Source organism: Gallus gallus, chromosome 1, assembly GCF_016699485.2.
Source record: "Gallus gallus isolate bGalGal1 chromosome 1, bGalGal1.mat.broiler.GRCg7b, whole genome shotgun sequence".
In the NCBI taxonomy this organism is placed as follows: Eukaryota; Metazoa; Chordata; class Aves; order Galliformes; family Phasianidae; genus Gallus; species Gallus gallus.
The window spans coordinates 133,428,248-133,447,879 of NC_052532.1; the positions used below are offsets into that span (position 1 = coordinate 133,428,248).

The 19,632-nt window shown below is 44.2% G+C and overlaps 1 protein-coding gene across 8 annotated transcripts in view; it reads left to right on the forward strand.

Moving 5' to 3' along the window:
• NPAS2 (neuronal PAS domain protein 2) overlaps positions 1-19,632 on the forward strand; it is a 98,055-nt gene that overhangs the window by 52,710 nt on the left and 25,713 nt on the right. For 7 of the 8 annotated variants that reach the window (XM_015277677.4, XM_015277679.4, XM_015277680.4 and 4 more), the window contains 5 exons: positions 586-734; positions 3,813-3,904; positions 6,917-7,006; positions 12,072-12,192; positions 13,103-13,216. In XM_015277677.4, the coding sequence (XP_015133163.1) occupies positions 586-734; positions 3,813-3,904; positions 6,917-7,006; positions 12,072-12,192; positions 13,103-13,216 (566 nt within the window). The remainder of the gene's footprint in view (positions 1-585; positions 735-3,812; positions 3,905-6,916; positions 7,007-12,071; positions 12,193-13,102; positions 13,217-19,632) is intronic. The other variant, XM_015277681.4, reaches the window with a different exon arrangement.

Genomic DNA, 19,632 nt, shown 5'->3' on the forward strand with positions numbered 1-19,632 from the left:
CACCTGAAGAGTTGGGACATTTGGACCTAACATGAGTTACCCAGGTGCACACAGGCATTATGGGCAAGAAGCTATGGCTCTGCTAGCACTTCTGAGCCCCACATCCAGGTATATGTCCTGGCCTTAGCCCTCATCCATGCTGAGATGAGATGCACATATCAGCCATCCCTCCTTTTTGCCCTGGTAACCTTGGAAAGGAGACTGAGCTAGGGGGCATACGAGCCAGCTGGGAGCCTCTGCCGTGCTCCCTGATGTGAATGACTGGAAGACAACAGCCCCATGGCTCTCCGTAAACCAGCTTAGATGTACCCAGAGGTATGAAGAGACAGTCTCTGTGTGGACCCCGTTGCAGTGCAGTGGCTGAGCTGAAGGACTGGAGTTCCTCTCTCCTCTCTAAACTGCCCAGATGGGTATGCCCCATAGTTTTATCAATCTCCACTCTGCTCCTTTGTGAATGATTTGCCAGTGCCAATCTTCACGTAATGAGGCATACAGCATGCTGATTTCCACATGCATTCATTACAAAGAGGAGGTGCGTGATAATTTCTCTTCTTGCTCCTCTCATCTTTTTTTCTCCATCTACAGGGCTTCGCGTAACAAGTCTGAAAAGAAGAGGCGTGATCAGTTCAATGTTCTCATCAAGGAGCTCAGCTCAATGCTTCCAGGCAACACCCGTAAAATGGACAAAACTACTGTGCTGGAAAAAGTCATTGGCTTTCTGCAGAAACACAATGGTAAGAGTTACTGCAGCCCATCATGCACTTGCCGAGTGCTGTTACAAAATCCTGTTTCCTTCGTTGATTATCAAAATGGCTCAAGGGGCTTAAAAGTGCCAACGTAAGGTATTTTTTTCTATCTCTTGGCTTCTAAAAAGATAATTTACAGTCATTGTGCTGCCCAAGTCCATCTCCTCGGTTGCTCTTTAGTTGAGAACGGCTCTCAATCTGTTATGGAAGGGGGTGAATGTCAGGAATGGAGGCAGCTGGGACCTGCAGCTTATGTGAAGAGAAGGGATGCTTTGAACAAGAGGAGTGTGGGGCTGGGGGGAAGATTCCTCTCCTTGAAACTGGCAATATTCTGGGAAGAAGGACAAAGCATTCACCTCAGCTTCTCTACAGAAAAGTACCAGGAAACAGTCTGATCAGCCCTTGCTCCTCAGTGGACTCTGAAGGACTCAATTTCCACAGTGAGCAGAAAAATCAGACCAGGAAAGGCCCCAGTTTTTTGAAGTCAGTGTCAGCAAACTGCGTCCACAGAAAGCTTTGCTTGGTTTACCCAAGCAGAAAGCTATGTCATATTTGTAGAGCACGCAGTTGCATGCATTTTGGCCTTGGAAAGGCAGGAGCTTGTTTTAGGTTGCAAACAGAGTGTCAGTGAAGTGTCTCAGAAAGGTTCCCTCGCTGCAGAAATCCCCTGCCCTACTGCTCTATTCCCATTGGTCTTGTTTCCAGTCAGCACACATGGAAGGCCCCCTGATGTGTGCACATCCTCCAGCACCAAAAAGACTGATGAAGTGCTTCTCTATAAATCAGGACTGACGTGGGGTCCTCCTGCTCTTCTTCCATGAGGAAGAGGCTGAGAATTTAGCAGGCGACTATGGGGAACATCCCTGGTTCCACAAAGTGGAGAGGGCTCTCATGGCTGATGCACTGCACCACCAGGCTCACCTCGCTCGTCGGACATCTCCCACTCTGGAAGTGATCTGCGGGAAGTGGAAAAGAGCACAGCAACTCTTGTATCGTAACTCCCAACATAATGGAGTTGCAAGTGCCAAACTTGCTGAGGAAATAAATATAGTGATTCTGTTGTCAGAGCAAAGTTTCACTTTAAAGAATTTTTTTTTGCCCTAGACAAGGTGATTTCATATGGAAAAGCATGACTGGGGCATCTCAAAGTTTGATAATTGTATATATTTATTTTATATATTTATTTAAAAGTGATAGTAGTAACATATTTTTTTTTAGCTACCCAAGACAGAGTAAAGCCAAGTGTGCGTATGCTCAGTTATAAAAGCCAAGCAAAGAGCAATCACACAAGTCTTGAAAAAGTGTAGACAAGTGTGGCTGATAGCCCAAATGATTTACTACAAAGGGCACTTCATTTCTAGAAGAACAACTGGGTAAAAGAAATCCAACAGTCATAAATCCTTCCACGGAAATTGGGTCAAATTGTGACTGGTTTTGTGCACTCGCTAGAAACAGTAAATGTTATCTATTTTTAAACTAGATTAGTAGTCACACAATATAATACGAGGCATCACCGTTTAAAAATGTTGATTATCTTCAGAGTAGTTTGGATCTGCTTTATTCAATCGTATTTCCCTTTCACTTAGTAGGCTAAACCAAGATTTTAGTTATAACAGAGGAGCAGGTCAATTTTTAGAATTTTTGGTTTTGTAAACAGTCTCTTTCTTTATAATCCACAGAATCTCCCAAATCTCAAGTAATTCTTCTAGTAGTTGATGTTTTGTGTATATCAGCTTTCCCTAGCTGAAAGCATCCTCTATTTTGAGACTACGTAATACAAATCTGGCTGGGGCTGATCTCTACTTTCCTTTCGTCTGGTTTTCATATCTCCACGTAAGACCATCCCAGCTGCCCATGACAGCCCCAGCAGTGCAGACAGCAAGCTGAACTCACTGTGCCTCCACTCGTAAACCTGCAACGGAGCTTTCATTTATTTCTAGGAGATGATATGCATAGGCAGCGTTATAAATTTACTCTCTTTAATAGCGCTGAGCCATTTTCATTTCCCTGGCCAGTTTGCCTATGTGCTTGGAATAAGGAGCATTGGGTATTGCGTGCTCTGTAAGTGTTAATCAATAGGATTAATTAGTAGGTGGTGCTGGAAGGAAAAGGCAGGCTGCACTCAGCATCCCCTCGCTACCAGCACTGAATGACGAAGCCCGTTTGGAGAAGCAGAGTGAGCAGTGAACAAAAACAGCACCGGTAAATCGTAAGATCTACCCCATAACATTGTCTGACAAGTCTGGTCACGCAGCTGTCAGGCAAAGCTAGCACAAGTCGCTGTTTTTTGGAGCTTACCACAGTTCACCCAGCTATCCCTGGTACGGTGCCACGTTTCACTGCTCTGTCATGATTTGTCACTCTGGTGTGCCTGCACTCCACTCAGGCACCACTCATCCACGGGCTTTGCTTACAGCAGGGCCATCCTCATGGGCACCATCCATGTGGACATGGAGGATGCCTATGAGGGCACGAGCATGGAAGACCCCCTTCAGACAGGATTTGGGAGGAAACCCCAGCGCTTCAACTCTTACATTTCCCAAAATACAAGTGATGCAATGCCCATGTATCACTTGCATTTTGGTGAATGGAGGAGTTCCTCTGGTGTTTGGGGTTATGGGGCTTTGGGTCTTCTCCGAAAGGGATTTTCTTGCTGTTCCTCATTTGACGCAGTAGGCTGAACTCCAGCTCCTGGGTGTCCTAATTTTGAAGCAGCACATTGTAAATACCAATTTGGCATGAGCCAAACCTCATCTTGATCTTAACTTTGTGCAAAATGTTTTTCTCTTTTGGGCAATACTTTAGTAATGCTGACTGATGCCAACGGCTAGGTGAATACAAGCTCCCACAGAACCTGGTTCAAGCTGAGTTCAATAAAAACAGAGGAAAAAAATTCAGGCTTGGGCCCAGTTTAGGCAGTCATTATTCTCTCTCTCTCTCTATGCAAAACCCTTACTTGAAAAATGAAATTTTTGAATCCACGGGTAATTTCTACCCTTTCCTATATAGCCTTGCAAAATACCAGTTTCTCTGAATTTTAAAAAATGCAATGTTTTATTTGTCTAGAAGTGTCGGCACAGACGGAGATTTCAGAAATTCAGCAGGACTGGAAGCCTTCATTTCTCAGCAACGAGGAATTCACCCAGCTGATGTTGGAGGTGAACATGCATACGGCTCTGCTAATTTTGCCTAGCAGTTGTGGAAATGCCCATGCTCCTAGCATAAAACGTGGTTCGCAGCTCCAAAAGAGGTTTCAGGTACCACTGTGTTTGCCCACCAAGCTAAGGGCTGAGAGTTGGCACATGGCGCTGCTGCTCACCCTTGCACCAGCAGCACTGCTGCTGCAGCACCCTGCAAAGGTGCAGACAGAGCTCGAAGAAATGCAATCCAAAAGAGAGATTTGAATCACAGATTACATTTTATTTTCACCACCAGGGGTGAGGGAAAGGGCATGCGGCAGTTTATCTCCTGATCTCGTAATGCACTATTATTAATATTTATGCAAGAGTAGCACCTACAAAGCAGCAGTGTCGCGTCCCTTTAGTGCTAGGTGCTGCACAACCAGATAAAACCTGACAGCTCCTGCAGACTTGATGCAGTTAATACTTCCACTATAATGAATTTCCAGGCCCTTATCAAACACTTTTTATTCTAATAGAGAGCGGGGTTATTTTGCAATGATAGGTTTTAAATTATCTTTAAATTACACCATAGGTGCTTTTAACACTAGCTGGGATTTGAAGGGAGGTGACTCAATGGCGTTTATGCACGTTTGAGATGAAATGCAAATGAGCTGCTAAAATGTACTTTTCTCTTAGTAACAGCTAGAACCTTCTTTAACAATGATCTTCTCCCATAGTAAACATGCTGAAGTTGACTGTGATGGAATCCTCCAGATTCAGGGTTGAGAGATGCTTCGCTCACACTGTACCCATGACCACTGACTCCCAGTTTGGTGCTCAGGAGCATGATGTACATTGCTCCGTCAGTCTGCATTAGAACAGTTCCCTCCGGAACCAATGCATTGGTAGACGTCTTGACTGTTGATTCTGCTTGTATCAGCTGCACAGTTTTAAAGTAAAAAACACTTGCTTTCAAGCTTCCTAGTTCATAAAACACCTTCCTGCTACTGTGAGTTTCCATGCCCTTCAAGTTGATGTTGGGTATTGGAATGTCCTACTGAGACAGATGTTCAGTAGTCACTTCTTTTTTCTTTTTTTGCCTTTCCTTTAATCTTATTTTATTAGCATTTGGACAAGACTTCTCAAAGTTCTTCCCGTTTTGTTATCAAAGAATGGGAAGGATTTTTTCAAGCATTGACTCAAAGGAGTCGTATTTAACCACAGAACTACGTCAGCTTTCCTGAAAACAGCCCCTTTTTACTGAATGAACAGTAAGAAAATTACACGCGAGTGAGGACCAAGATCTGTTGATCCATCCATGATTGTTGCAGTAGGGAAAGCTTTGATGAGCCACATGCCATCTTCACGCTGGAAGGGGACTGCAAGTAAATAAACACAGAATTATGTATGCACACATTAACTTGACTTTACCACGAAAGTCTGACATGAGTCACTTTGTACGATTTGCATTGGATATGAAATAAAGACTCGATTAAAAAAAAAATTAAAAAAACCATTCTTCACCATAGTAACATGCAGATCCAGCTGCCTTGTGAAACCACTGCTCTCTTCTGAGAGTTAACAGATATCATGCCTTTTAGAAAACAGCTTGAATGTACTATACCAAGGAAAAACATATCCTCTGCACTTAGATTAACAAAATCAAACTAACTATAGCAGCTGGAGGGTTTTCAGAGATGCTAAACACATACTCTTCTGCTGGGGTGTAAGTTATTGACCTGCTTTTCAAAGGATTGTAGTACCAGCAGATTCCCATTGACTTAAATAGTTGTGGGTGCTCAGCATTCTCTGGAAAAAGGAACATATGTTTGTGTCTTTATTCAAGGCTTTGTGCTCTCCTATTTTTTTTTACCAAACAATTAGCATTTCTAGTGTTCTCAGAATTCTTACCCTCATTGAAGTCAGCAGGGGAGAAGGATGTTCTGCAGCTCGCAGGATCCAAGCCTGTCTTGGAGGGGTGCCCAGATCTGCAGGGAGGGTTTGTGACCCAGCACCACCACCACGGGGCTGTTGGCCACACACCTGTCTTTGGAGTACACCTGAAATTTTCAGTCCTGCTCATGGCACTTATGCTGCTCCAGTAGGGCAGTCAGCACCAGCTCTAGGTCACCTGTGACCTGGCAGAGAAAGCACTGACCCATTCCACCTGAAGGCACTTTGCCTGTGGTTCCTCGGTCATGATGAGGCTTTAATATTGTCTCTGAGCACCTGCTGTCGACTGTGAATTTCTGAGGTGTTCTGCTCAGAGTAGGTGAAACGTTGCTTTAAATCTGGAAATCTACTTGGGTTTAACTTAGGCGGAGATTGATCTCCAAGCTTTGCAGCTCAGAATAAAGAAGGAACCAATTTTGAAGGTGAAATTGCTGCTGTGCTGAGGACAGGGATAAGACATTCCCCTCAGTGCTGGGCATGAAGGGGCTCACCGCAAGGTGGGACCCGAGTGGGGAAGGAGCTCTGCAGAAGGGGGAATTTCTCTTTGAATGAGTAATCCAGTACCGTGACCTTTAGAATAAATCACTCAATTAAAAGTCAGACTAAGGATTATTTGATCATTTGCATTGCTTTTACTTACATGAAAGCCCAGTAATGTACAACGTTACATTAATACAAACTGAGATTTATGGGTTTTGCAGAGAACTACCATTTTGAGATAGGACTGCATCCTTTCATCGTCCTTTGATATTTACACAGAGCTCAAATGTTCATTTTAATAACTTCCAAGGGATCCAGTCTTAGTCATTTTGCATTATTAAAATGTGTGATTAATTTAAAAACCGAGACATGAAATATTCCTGTGAGCCCTTTGTTGCTTCAATGGTAGGTTTCGCTAGACTACAAAGAGTGTTGTAAAAGTTAAATCAGACTGTAGAATCTGAGAATTACTGTTCTGCAGCATGAGATAACGTTCCTACGACTCAACAACAATACAGTGCTGAAGTAAAACAGTTTTGATCAACATGCAGCGAGACATGCTGTTTACCCCCCTCTTCCCTACTAAAGCACTTTCCACTTGCATGTTTTCCTTAGGCATTGGACGGCTTCATCATAGCAGTAACCACAGGTGGGAGCATCATCTACGTGTCTGACAGCATCACACCTCTTCTAGGGCATTTACCAGTGAGTAACTCTACTAAAAACCATAGGATTGGGCCCTGCCGTGTTAAGAACAGACGCAGGAGGGTGGGAGGTGGGGTGAGGGGATGTTGTCTTGCAAACGCAGAGAGAGTTTTTGTCCCTACATTATGCCAGTCACTGCTGTTGATCGCCTCTGCTCCCTCTCAGCGTGATTCATGCACTTCAACTTTTTGTTGCTATGAGGCGCTTGGGTTTGAATGGAGGAAGCTCTGTGGGAATCCTCTGGCCATGGGAGGGATGGGTTGACCTGGCTGATCTTTTCCATCTCTGATTTCTAAGCCAGTTCAGCCCGGCAAGGAGCTTGTTAAGGGCCTTATTCTGCTCCAGGGAGGTAAAAGACGTAAACCCCACTGCACTCAGAGGGGCAGGAGGTAGCTGGCAACTGTTCCCTTACCTGAGCTGCTTGTGGAGATGCTGCCGTGAATGCAGCAGAGAGCAGCTGCGCCGGACCCTGCTCCTGTTGCTAAGGCTGCTCTGGGAGAAATGGTGCAGTAATGAGGGATTAATCCAAACACTCATTTTTTAGTAGCTCAGACTCAAATAAATGCGTGCCCAGGAGAAAACAATTCCTGCCAAATCATTATTTCATCGCCACCATTCCCATGTTCTTCGGAAAATTACAATTATTTTTCTCTCGTTTACTTTTTCACCAAATACGTGCTATGTTTTCCACCCAGCCAAATGTATTTCACACACACACCTTCCTGCAGTACGAACAAAAATTATTTTCTTCTAAGGCGAAAGGAACTTGATGAAAGGCGGCAGCTCCTGGTAAATGCAAGAATATTGCTATGCAACAACAGATTGAACTGAATCTATCTACTCCAGTTTTCTTTAATCGTCAACAGTTGAGAACCCAGTGGTTGACTATTTTCTGACATTTGTCTTCAAATCAAAGGCAGAGAGAATGCTGTCCTGCATGCAAACTGCTGTGTTTTCATACACTTACTGATTTACGTGGAGCTGTTGGAGCGGGTCCAGAGGAGGGCCACTAAAATGATCAGAGGGGCTGCAGCACCTCTCCTATGAAGAAGGGCTGAGGGATCTGGGCTTGTTTAGCTTGGAGAAGAGAAGACTCCTGGGAGACATCCCTGCAGCCTTCCAGTACTTGAAGGAAGCGTATAAATAGGAGGGATAACGACTTTTTACACTATCTGATAGTGCTAGGACAAAAGGAGAATGGTTTTAAAATAAAAGGAGGAGATTTAGGTTGTATTTTAGGCAGAAATTCTCTACTCAGAGGGCGGTGAGGCGCTGGCACAGCTGCCCAGAGAAGCTGTGGTGCCCAATCCCTGGAGGCGCTCAAGGCCAGGTTGGATGGGGCCCTGGGCAGCCTGAGCTGGTGGGGGGCAGCCCTCTCTTTGCAAACACTGGTCTTAGTGGACATGGTGGATCTGCTGCAGAAAATTATCTCTTCAGGAGGACCACTGATGTCAGGCCCTTCCCAAAAACCAGCAAGCTTACCTCCATAACTGCTCCCATCAAAGCAGCATACAGCAGCCAGAGTTGGGAACCAGCCTGGAGGCAGCAGCAGAAGTCCCATGGACCTCAGGGCTGACAGAGCAATAGTGACAAACCCTGCCCCACCAATCTGTACCTGTGCAGTATGCTGTGCAAGCTGGCTTCTTCTACCAGCCCGAGGTGTGCAAGTCACGTGCCCATGTGCACTGTGGGGCTCATGGGAAATTTCAGCTGTCCTTTCTATTTGTCTTCTGAAGTTCTAAAACTAATCAGAGCGCTATCTGGGATATCTACATCACTTACTTTGTTTACCTCCAGAATCTATTGGTAAGCGACATTCAGTCACTGTTGGAGGGACACAATTCTTACTCCTCTGTGGGTGCAGGGGAAAAAAAGAGATACTGTGTAAATCTGCTGCTTTGACCACAGAAAGGAAGGCACAGTCGGGCAGAACGCAAAGCAGGGCTCTCTGGGGACCCCTATCCACAAATGTGATGTATTTTCTTTCATTAAAATCATGGAAGACCCTGGTGCTGAGAGCAAATGTATCCAATTCTCTTTTCTTCAGCTTCCTTAAGTTCCATGGAGCGTTTTCAGACACCAGCTGCCCCTGTGGTAAATCTAAATAGTCTATTATTGCAAGATTTGGAGACTTCTCCCAGGGTCAGCTGATGTGAAGAGAGGTTAAGCTAATGTGGTTAGACTGACTGTAGTTAAAGTGAAGTGAACTACTGTAAGTCTGGTCACAACTCAAAGCATTTAGCATCAGCTGATACACTACACCCCCGAAAGCATGCAGGCCTTGGGAAGGGGGTCACCCCTGCTTCTTCTTACCAGCTTTGCTTCACAAAACAGCTAAATGCAGATGGCAGAGTGCCGGTTTCCAGCCCACAGGAGGAAGCACTGCTTGCTTCCTTTCTCCCGGACTCAGGCAGAAAGTGCTGCACCTGTTGGCTGACCAAGGACAGTGGTGGGTGCTTTAGTTAAACATCAGGGCTTACAGAGGTGCCCACTGCAGAGCAATTGGGCAAAGCTGCAGACTTTCCCCTCCAACCCATGCATTTTTGTCTGTGGTGATTACATTTTGTTCCCCTCTCCTGTCACCTTTTTGTCATGGCACCAGATGGCCGCTCTTCGGGTCTGGTACAGAAGGAGCTTGCGTGACATTTCCTACAGCTCCAGTGAGACTCTGGTATATTTACTCCCCTCTTTATTTTTGGCCTGTCAATAGGTTCCTGATTGGCATATTGATTCAAGAATACTGTTGTATTCCTGAGTTGGATGAGGTTCAGAAAGTGTTCTGTGCATTTCTCCACAGGTGTGCCTGACCTCTCCAATTGCAAGAGCTGCGAAATATGTGAAGTAGATTCTATCTGTTTTGTCCTGTCCCTAAACAGAAGGGATACTGCAGCACTAGATGACAATATGGAGACAAAGGGCAGCACAGAACCACAGATTGGCTGTTGCTGGCAGGGTCCTCTGCATCCCTCTGGCCCAACACATCTCCAGCAGAGCCACCCAGAGCATGGTGCCCAGGGCTGTGGAGATCCCCAAGGAGGAGACCGCACTGCCTTTGGGCAGCCTGTGCCAGTGTTCTGTCTCCCATACAGCACAGAAGTGCTCCTGGTGTTCAGAAGGAACTTCCTGCGTTCCAGTTTGTGCCCATGGCCTCTTGTCCTGGCACTGGGCGCCTCTGGAAGTGCAACCCAAGATCACCAACATAGCAGTAGTGAATGTGAGGAGCAGTGACAGCCCACATCAGGTGCAGAGATGGCCTGCATCTAGCAGTGAGCAGGTCCTTCCAGCCCCCCCACAGCTACTGCTGAGTGGATGAGAGAGTAATTAACCCTCATGACACCTGTGTGAGACTGGTGGATAAGCATCATTATCTACCATTTACAGTTAGAAAAGGAATGGGAAGGAAAATTACTTTTCCAAGACTGTGCCATAAGCTTTGAACTGCACTCAGCACAGCAGTTTCCTTTCAGATACTCTTGCTTCATAGTCTCAAAATTACGTGGACAATGTAATATATTTTGTGTGACTATAAAGTGAATATTTATATGTAACTGTACCACGTGCAATATCAATGGGTTGTGTATTAAAGAGGTACATATTGAAGTCACGAAAATAATTTTCAAGTATTCTTCACCAAAGGAGTATCCAAGTAGCAAGCGTGCTTAATAAATACTTGTAATTGAATAAATTAATATATTATTGCATCAACGTAAGGGTACAAACTGTCCCACTCTAATTTACAAAGTATATTCACTGCATTTCCCTACCCTAAATAGGAATTACATAGAGAACAGCAGGCATGGGTGGAAAGCAGGGGGAAACCAAAGCATAATCTTAAGTAAATACATGAATAAATGATGATGATTAATAACTTGCCAGTCTCATACAGGGCTAACACATTTTCAGCACAAATGTGCAGTCTGCTAGCAGCTGCTCTGATGACACACAGAGCTGTGTCAGTATGTCAGCTCAGCCCTAGGTAGTCTCCAGTGAGGTGAGTGCAAGTTAATGTCGTTAGAGGGTTACTTTATCTCACAACTTCCTTTCAGGTAGGCTTGTGAGGCATTATGTTGGTCACTGCACCAAACACAGGGAGATTTTTTTCTTGGCAACCTTGTGACATTCTCTTGTCTTATCCATCATGGGCCAGTCATGGCCCTGTACAGAAGTGGATACCTCTTTCTGTTCCCTAGTCACCAGTGAATAGCTCTTGCTTGGTGTTGGATGCATTTTGGGTTCCTACCCTCTGGCCACAAGGCTGGAAACGCCTGGACTTTCAGTTCCACAGGGCTTGTGCTGGTGGCACCATGAATTCATGGAATCGTTAAGGCTGAAAAAGACCACTAAGATCATCTAAGTCTGTCAGCTTACCCCCACCATGCCCGCTGACCACGTCCCTCAGTGCCCCATCCACACGGCTCTTGAACACCTCCAGGGATGGTGACTGCACCACCTCCCTGACAGCCTGTGCCACTGCCTCACCACTCTTTCTGAGAAGAAATTCTTCCTAATGTCAAATCCAAACCTCCCCTGGTGCAACTTAAGACCATTCCCTCTCATCCTATCTCTAGTTCTGCAGGAGAAGAGGCTGACTCCCACCTTTCCACAACGTCCTTTCAGGTCACTGTAGAGAGCGATTATGTCTCCTCGGAGCCTCCCTTTCTCCAGACTGAATAACCCCAGTTCCCTCAGCTGCTCCCCATCAGGCTTGTGCTCCAGACACATCACAGCTTCATTGCCTTTCTCTGGACACGCTCCATGGCCTTGATGTCTTTCTTGTAGTGAGAGGCCCAAAACTGAACAAAGCATTGAGGTGAGGCCTCACCAGTGCTGAGTACAGAGTAACGATCACCTCCCTGCTCCTGCTGGCCGCACTATTTCTGGTACCATCTAGGATGCCATTGGCCTTCTTGGCCACCAATTCCCCAACCTAGGGGACTGCCAGTGCTACAAATGATGTCAGAACATTTCCTGGAGGAAGGATTCGTCATGCAGTGTGAATGTCATGGTGATGCTTGTTGTGACATTGCTGTTTAATCTCAATATTTCTGTTGGTTTGTTTTCGCAGTGTGATGTCTTGGATCAGAATTTGTTAAATTTCCTCCCGGAACAAGAACATTCAGAAATTTATAAGATGTTATCTTCCTGCATGCTTATGACAGATTCTGCCTCATCGGATTACCTAAAAAGTAAGTTTTATTTTATCTTTTCCAGTAAATCAAAAAGCGTGGGTAGGATAAAAAGCTTCTCACAGAAGGAGCTGGTTTGCTTATGCTCATAGCATTTCAAAGAGATCTTGCCACCTGGCATGACCCTTTGGTACTATTTTTAAATTAAACTCGTTGCATTTATTTTGTAGGCTAAGTCTACTTGCAGTTGTGTTAATTATTAAATATAGCATCTTTTGAGACAGCTGAGGAAAATAGGTTAGCCAGTGGTAACAGTTTGCCTGAGACAAATCACGTCTTAATTGATATTTCAGCCCGTTAAAATATGATGCCGTTCAGAGATATGCTAGCGGTGCATACCTTTGTTTTGCACTATAGTTGAAAAGTAGCTGTAAAATCATCATAGTTCTTTTTCAAATTGAATTTATTTTTCTTAAAAATCCTTTTATTTGCCTCAACCTTATTCACTCCAGGAGGTAAGATGAAGGAAAGCAGAAATCACATGATAATGTCAGATGTACAGCTGCTTAATCTACTGCATACATAAACCTTGCAGCTCATAGTTAATATGCTGAAGTTAATTTAATAGATTTTTTTGAAATAATTAGGCATAGTTTTCCAGCACAAGATGTAAAATAGCTGTGAGTCATGAAAAACCAAAACAGAAAAAAAGGCCATAGCTGTAGGATCCCATTCTCTACCTCAGCATACCAACGCTTTGTCAGTGCTATGGTGAAGACTCTGTAAGAGAACAGGCCCACAGAGGTCAGCTGCACCCAGAGCTCTTGCAGAGGCTCTGGCCCTGCCACTTATTGCACCTTGGTGTGTAGGACTCTGAGTGGTAATACACTGCTCTTGTGCTGCAAGATTGGGGTTGTGTTTAGCTTCAATAGTATATTTATTTCTTCTTCTTCTTCTTTTAACAATCCAGCTGACAATGAACTAGAGTTTTATTGTCATCTTCTGAGAGGAAGTTTGAACCCAAAGGAATTTCCAACATATGAATACATAAAATTTGTAGGAAATTTTCGGTCTTACAGCAATGGTAAGCTTTAATCGTTGTATAAATGTTACTTTAGCTATGTAAAATGATCTGTAAGTATTGCTCCATTGAACAACACAGGCTTGTACTGAGAGGGCTGTTTGTAATGTTGTGGGGCAGATTTCACTTCGCGTGGATCTGACAGCTGATTTTCAAAAGCTGGATGAGAAATGGCCAAAATTGTCAGTTCCTGTTGTTTGTGCCCTTTGTTTGCTCTGGACACTGGGCAAATTTGCAAATACTGCCAGCGCCAGTGGAGGGTTGGGTTGTGCTCCCCGGTACTGCAAGCTACGGCCATACCCATTAGCTACACAAGAGGAGTGCCACCCTATCTACTGGCTTACGTGGAACACACATCCTAGCCTGTGCCAGAGGCAATAGCCTACCAGATTTGCCCTCTCATCCCCACAGAGCCGTTGTAGGGAAGGGTGACAGTGCGGTGCCCTAAGGCCTCCCCTCAGGCTGCCATTTCCCACTCCTACCCAGCACCGCAGAGCCTGATACCACAGCACAGCGAGAGAAATGCACTCGGTACAGCCCACATTGCAGCATGGTCATCCTTCAGAAACCATCTTTCAAGGGACGAGGGGCAGGTTTCTAGCTCACGTGCTCGCTAACAAACAGATTGCTCCACGGCTATTAGTGTCAGAAATGAAATATTCCTTTATCGCTTTCCCCTCTCCTGCCTGCTCGAGTTCGCTGTAGTTACTTGTCTGATTGAACTCTGGAGTGGCATTTCAAAAGTTGCTGGTATTGCTCCAAATAGGTCATCCTCAGCAAAAATTCCCCACTGTGCTTTCCAAAAACCGCACACCACACTGTGAAGAAATGTCCCTGTCCCCATTTAACTTTCTGGTCTTGAGCCACGCGACTAGAATAGAAACCTACGTGCAGCATGAAGGCATGTATTTCTTACTCGGTGCCATACGGTTTGGGGCTGTATTTGTATAAAGATGCAACCGCCTGTATGCTTTCTAGTTTGAATGGAGCGAAATGCGGCCGCGTGGCAGACGCACACGCCAAGCTGTTCTGTTTTCTAGAGCAGAAATTGGATTTCAGGTGCTGACTCATATGGATACGTTTCTACCGGGGGAATTTCTGATCCATTTTCTCAAGGATTCTCAGCCTTTTATTTTCATGTGACTTTAACGTTGCCCTCATCCCTGCCAGAGATTTCACATCCCTGCATTTGGATCAGTGGCTATTTCTCAGAAGAAAGATACAACTTGCATTTTTCTGCTGCTCCAGATATCTCCCCTAGCTTAATGCACACAAACTAAATGCGAGCATATTGATTTCAGAAGGCACAGAATCATTTTGCAAGGACCCCAGCTTATAGCTCACAAATAAGATGCATGCTTTCTGCTTCAATTTTCTGCTTTTTCTTCCATGTGCCACTTTTCTCCAAATCTTCCATTTCATGTCACCTCTTCCAATTTCTCCCTGATCTGCTGCAGATGGACTCTGGTCAGGAGGGAGGGCATGGCACTTGTCCTGGTCTGTGAGATGGTGCTCCCTCTCCCCATTGCAGAGGCTAGGCTATGATAAAAAAATGAGGTAGCAGAGCACAGAAATTGCAAATTAAGCTTAATTAGCTGGAGATGTTCCTTATGAATGTATTCAAGAATGCTTTTCCCTGTAGCTTTTCACAGCAGTAGAAGTGTGAGCATGTTTTTACGCATGGGAGACGGATACAGGATGTTCTTCTCTAAATACAAGTTTCTGCTGCTCCCTTTAGCTGTCCAATGCCAAATTTTACCTTTGTTTTTCTGCAATTTGCTCAGCATTTCCTGAGCCTTCTCTGTCTACATGACCCTGCTGCCCCAGCACAGGGTCTCCCCTGAACACTAAGATGTCCCATTCCCACTGACCTAGTGTCATGGTAGGGATGGTCCTAATGACAGTCCTAACCTCTTCTTCTCAACCTTCATTGAGTGTTTTGAAGTATGAGTAGGTACATTTTTGGTGTCTTTAACAGAAATGTCACTAGATTTATCCTACTTCTATATAACCTTTTACATAACCTCCCTTGAATTCTTTTCTCAGACTTGTTTTACTCTTTTTCATTGCCGACATAACAGCAATACTTATGGGAAGAGGGTGATGTGTGTTGGGGTCTCAGAGTCCATCCCTCCTCCCTCGTATCTTCTCTGTTAATCACACTGTGACTTATGGCCGAGAACATCATATAGGGATGGGTTTGAATGGATTAAATTGAAGGACTGAGACTTAGACAGTCTTAGGGGCTTAGCTGCTCTCCCTAACTTCATCAGGAGCTGTGGGGCTAATTCCCTCTTCAGCTTTAAAGGCTGTTTTACTATAACACTGAGATGCCAGTGAGATTTATTTTTTTGCTAAAGCAGAACAAATGCCTGATTTATACCATGGTGACTTGTCACCAGGGTTGCTGCTGGGGATCCAGACCTTGTGTAGCCTACACGGAGCCTGGGTAGGAGTAGCTTTCCCCCAACTCGGAGGAGAGATGGTGCAGGGCAGGGGAATGCACATGCAGCTCTCAGACACTGCCGGTGAAGTTCACATTGCTGCCGGCATGTGTTCAGTCTTTCAGAAGAACACTGTCCCTAGAGCTCTCTGCTTAGCTATAGCTGGAAGCGAGAGGAGCTGCTTCGGCTGAAGCCAGGTACACAGCAGCATCCACTTAGGCTGGTTCTGGGCATGGTTGTGTGCTCTGTGATACCTACTGCACAGGCATTTTGGCAGCTGTTTCTGCACCAGGGATGTGGCACAAGCTACCTGCACAGGAGTGAACCCCCTTGAATTAGCTGTGCCCAGGCAAGAGGGACCGAGCAGCCAAGCAACAGTGCAAGCTGTGCCGAGCAACTGCATGAGTCACTGCCTGTGCTAAATCAAATACAAGAGATTTGATTTTCCATTTGGGAGGATTATATAATCATCATTAATTAAGCTTCAATGAGAAAAGCAGGGCTGTAACCTGACAAGAAGACTGAGAAGTCCCTAGAGATATGGCCTTTGGGCCACTCAGAAGAGGAGGGCTGAGATCCATCTCTTTTGTTGAGAAAGGCCTGGTTGCTCACAGAGGAAAAGATTACAGGGTGTTGGGTTTTTTGGTTTTTGGTTTGGTTTTTTTTTTTTTGTCGGTTGGTTTTTTTGTTTTCTTTTGTTTTTGTTGTTGTTGTTTTGGTTTGGTTTGTTTCAAATAGGAATGCCTTCCAGTATTCTGAGTGCTTAAATCTCAAACTCAGAGGATGGCTGAGGCTGGCAGGGCCTACTGGGTCCCTCTGGCCTGCACCAGCAGGGCTACCCAGAGCAGGGTGCCCAAGACCACATCTGTCCCAGGACTATCTCCATTCAGTTAACTGAGGCCTTTGCTGTAGGCTGGAGAGCTGAATCCATCAGATATCTGAGGGAACTGAGTGCCACCGCTGCTCTTGTCGACAGCAGGATGTGGTATGGGGCAGACTCAGGTCAGCGTTACCAGTGCGTAATGTAGTGGCTTTTGTCTGAGGGCTGAGAGGGGAGGAAAGTAATAAAGACAGTTCTCCAAAAAGTTGAAAGGAATGTTTATCTTCCAGTATGAAATGTCAGTTTAAGTGAGAATAAATTATTTTACAAAGCCGCTTAATAGCTCACTCTGATAAGAAAAGATAAGGCGTTCTGGATTTATCCCCCCTGTGAAAAATTGTTTGCTTGTTTATAAACACAAGATCTTTCACAATCATATAACCAAATATTGGCTTTGGTATCATATTCCTGAGGTGACATACTTGTCTAAACACTCCTGAAAGGGGAAAAGCCTGAGGCCTGCCTTCCAAATAGCTTACCAAAAGCAAAAAAGACCACCGGCATCTTTAAAGGGACAGATGTGGCCTTGTAGCCAAAAAGCCTGAGGTTTTCCTCTTAAAGGAGCAGATAACTGTTTTGTGGAAAGAGCTCACGATCAAGTAATTAAATATTATAGTGGGATTTAAAACTGTGCATCTTTGTTCCCAATTATATGGAAACTCAGGAATTATCTAGTTACTGGGTGCTAATAATAGCAGATAGCTCTACTGTTAGCTGATGTGTCTCTTAGAGATAACAATAACCGTCAAGGAAATGATTATGCCAGGGAGAAAAAAAAAAACCACTCCCAGAATGATTAACTTAGTCTGAATTCCATTTTGAAGGAAATAAACAGATTTATACAGAAGACACATTGATCTTGAGCCTCTACAAGCATATGCAGAAACATCTGATAACAAGAATAACTCGAAATGAATGTTTTGATGAGAACTGACAGGCACATATTATTATTTACTGTGAACAAAGTAGTAGGAGCTGCAGCTAGCAACATGCATCGCTTACAACAGGCTCTCTGTGGGCACATCAGTGAAAAAATTCATGTCTTAAACAGTCTGCATGGGGTTCAGATCCCCATAGGATGGCAGCACAAGGAGCAGGAGGAGAAAAAAGGAGAGAGCAGATCCAAATGGACAGTGATGTATGGAGACCGTCATTGTTGTTCACTCAAAGCTATTGAGCGCAGCCTTGCTTGCCATTAGCACTTTAGAGTTCTTCATTACATATATTAATTGCTGAATGTTCTGTTTATCCACGGTCTGAATTCATTCATATGAAACACTGTTGGTTTTGTGCTGGTCTGTTTGCTCATGTTCTTTGAAATTACCATTCGGTTTGTTTGGCAGTCACTAAAACTGGTTCTTTAAACATTAGCATCTACTTGCAAAATAGGAAAGAAGGATTTCTTCTTTAAAATGACATAAATGAGAAGCTTGCTTTTACAGAAAGAATACGTTTTAAACATCTCAAGTTAAAATAAGATGACCGAGCAACCCGCGGCTGTGCTATTATTAACAGAATAATGTGTCATCTGTTTTTTTTTAAGCATGCTTTCATTCATTTCGTGTGGCATGATTTGAATCCCTGAGGGCAAAAAATCTTTTTATCTCTGGTAGCTAAGGGCTTTACATATTACTTATTTTTAACATCTTGTCCTTAATGTTCCCGGTCCTTTTATTTTTAAACCCTGTGTACAAGCAAATCAGTTTATTTCTATCTTCTTACATGATGTTTGCAGGCCATTTAATACCCCCACTGCAAAAGAGTTGTGTTGGAGCTCTAGCAGCAGATCTGATCGGTAACCACAAAAATGATTAGAACTCATGCCAAGGAGCACAATCAGCTAACCGATAAACACGAGACAACCGGTCCACCTTTGACTGTGTATTTAGTTTTCTCACACAGTCTTGTAATTCCCTATTAGGATATGTTGTCTAAATCATTTAAATGTGAAACACGTGTGCCCTCTGTTACCTGGCCCCACCTGGTTGTAGCCTGCTCCACATTTGCATCAGACGCCTTCTGAGAAAAGCACTCCAAGACTTCTAAGTGTAAATATCATCACAGCCTTAGACTTCATCCTATGTAAACTGTTTCTCTGTTGTGCTCTCAAAGAGCTCACTATTGAACTTTGTAGCCTAAGGATGCTGTGTGTGTTTTTCTTTCCAGTGGACCCTGCAAATTATAAAGTGTGATTTTTAGAACGTGTGTTTAAAAGATTACACCAGGATATCTTTTTAACATTTGTGTACAGATCTCTTTTTTAAAATAACACTTGAAAGATACCAACAGATATCCAGGTACCCAAGGCCAGGTTGGATGAGGCCCTGGGCAGCCTGACCTGGTGGGTGGCAGTCCTGCCCATGGCAGGGCGTTGGAACAGTATAATCTTTAAGGGCCTTTCCAACCGCAACCATTCTATGATTCTGTGAAACAGAAAAGGTTGGAATTTGATGACCAACTGCAAGAGAAGAGGCAAATTGGCTTTGCGGATAGAGCTACGGAAAGAACAGATATCGACAAAATAAGTCAGGCAGACACTAATCCAGAAACAAGTCACGTGTATTTGTTACTTTTAGTCATGGTAGTTGTTATTTTCAGATTGAGATTCACATTTCAAGTTGGTGGTTATCTGCCTGCATCATGGAGGCTTTTCATGCTTTGGACTTTGTCAAAGACAATTGTGTGTGAAAACAGCACAGATCAGTTTGTAGGCTGGATGTAGCCAGGCCAGCTCTACCTCATCTCCTCATGAGCTTATAAGCCCTCATCGGGCTTATTCCTTCACTGCCTCTAAGTTGGACATTCTCAGTGATGAGATTGCAAAAATGCTATACAGCTATATTATATGACAATTATTACCCTTTTAGGACTGTGTTTACTTCTTGGAAATATAATCCTATTTTGTAAATGCCACATTCAGGGATGTATTCTGCTTTCTTCTGGGAATAGAATGTCTCTGATTCGTATCCATTTACATCAAACAGCTTACATCAAAAAAGCCATCTGCTGTCTTTGGCGCAACTCACTCGTCTTCCAGCAGTTCTCCTGGAACTGGTGTCATTTGCAAGCCCATGGCTTCAATAACTAGGATAACG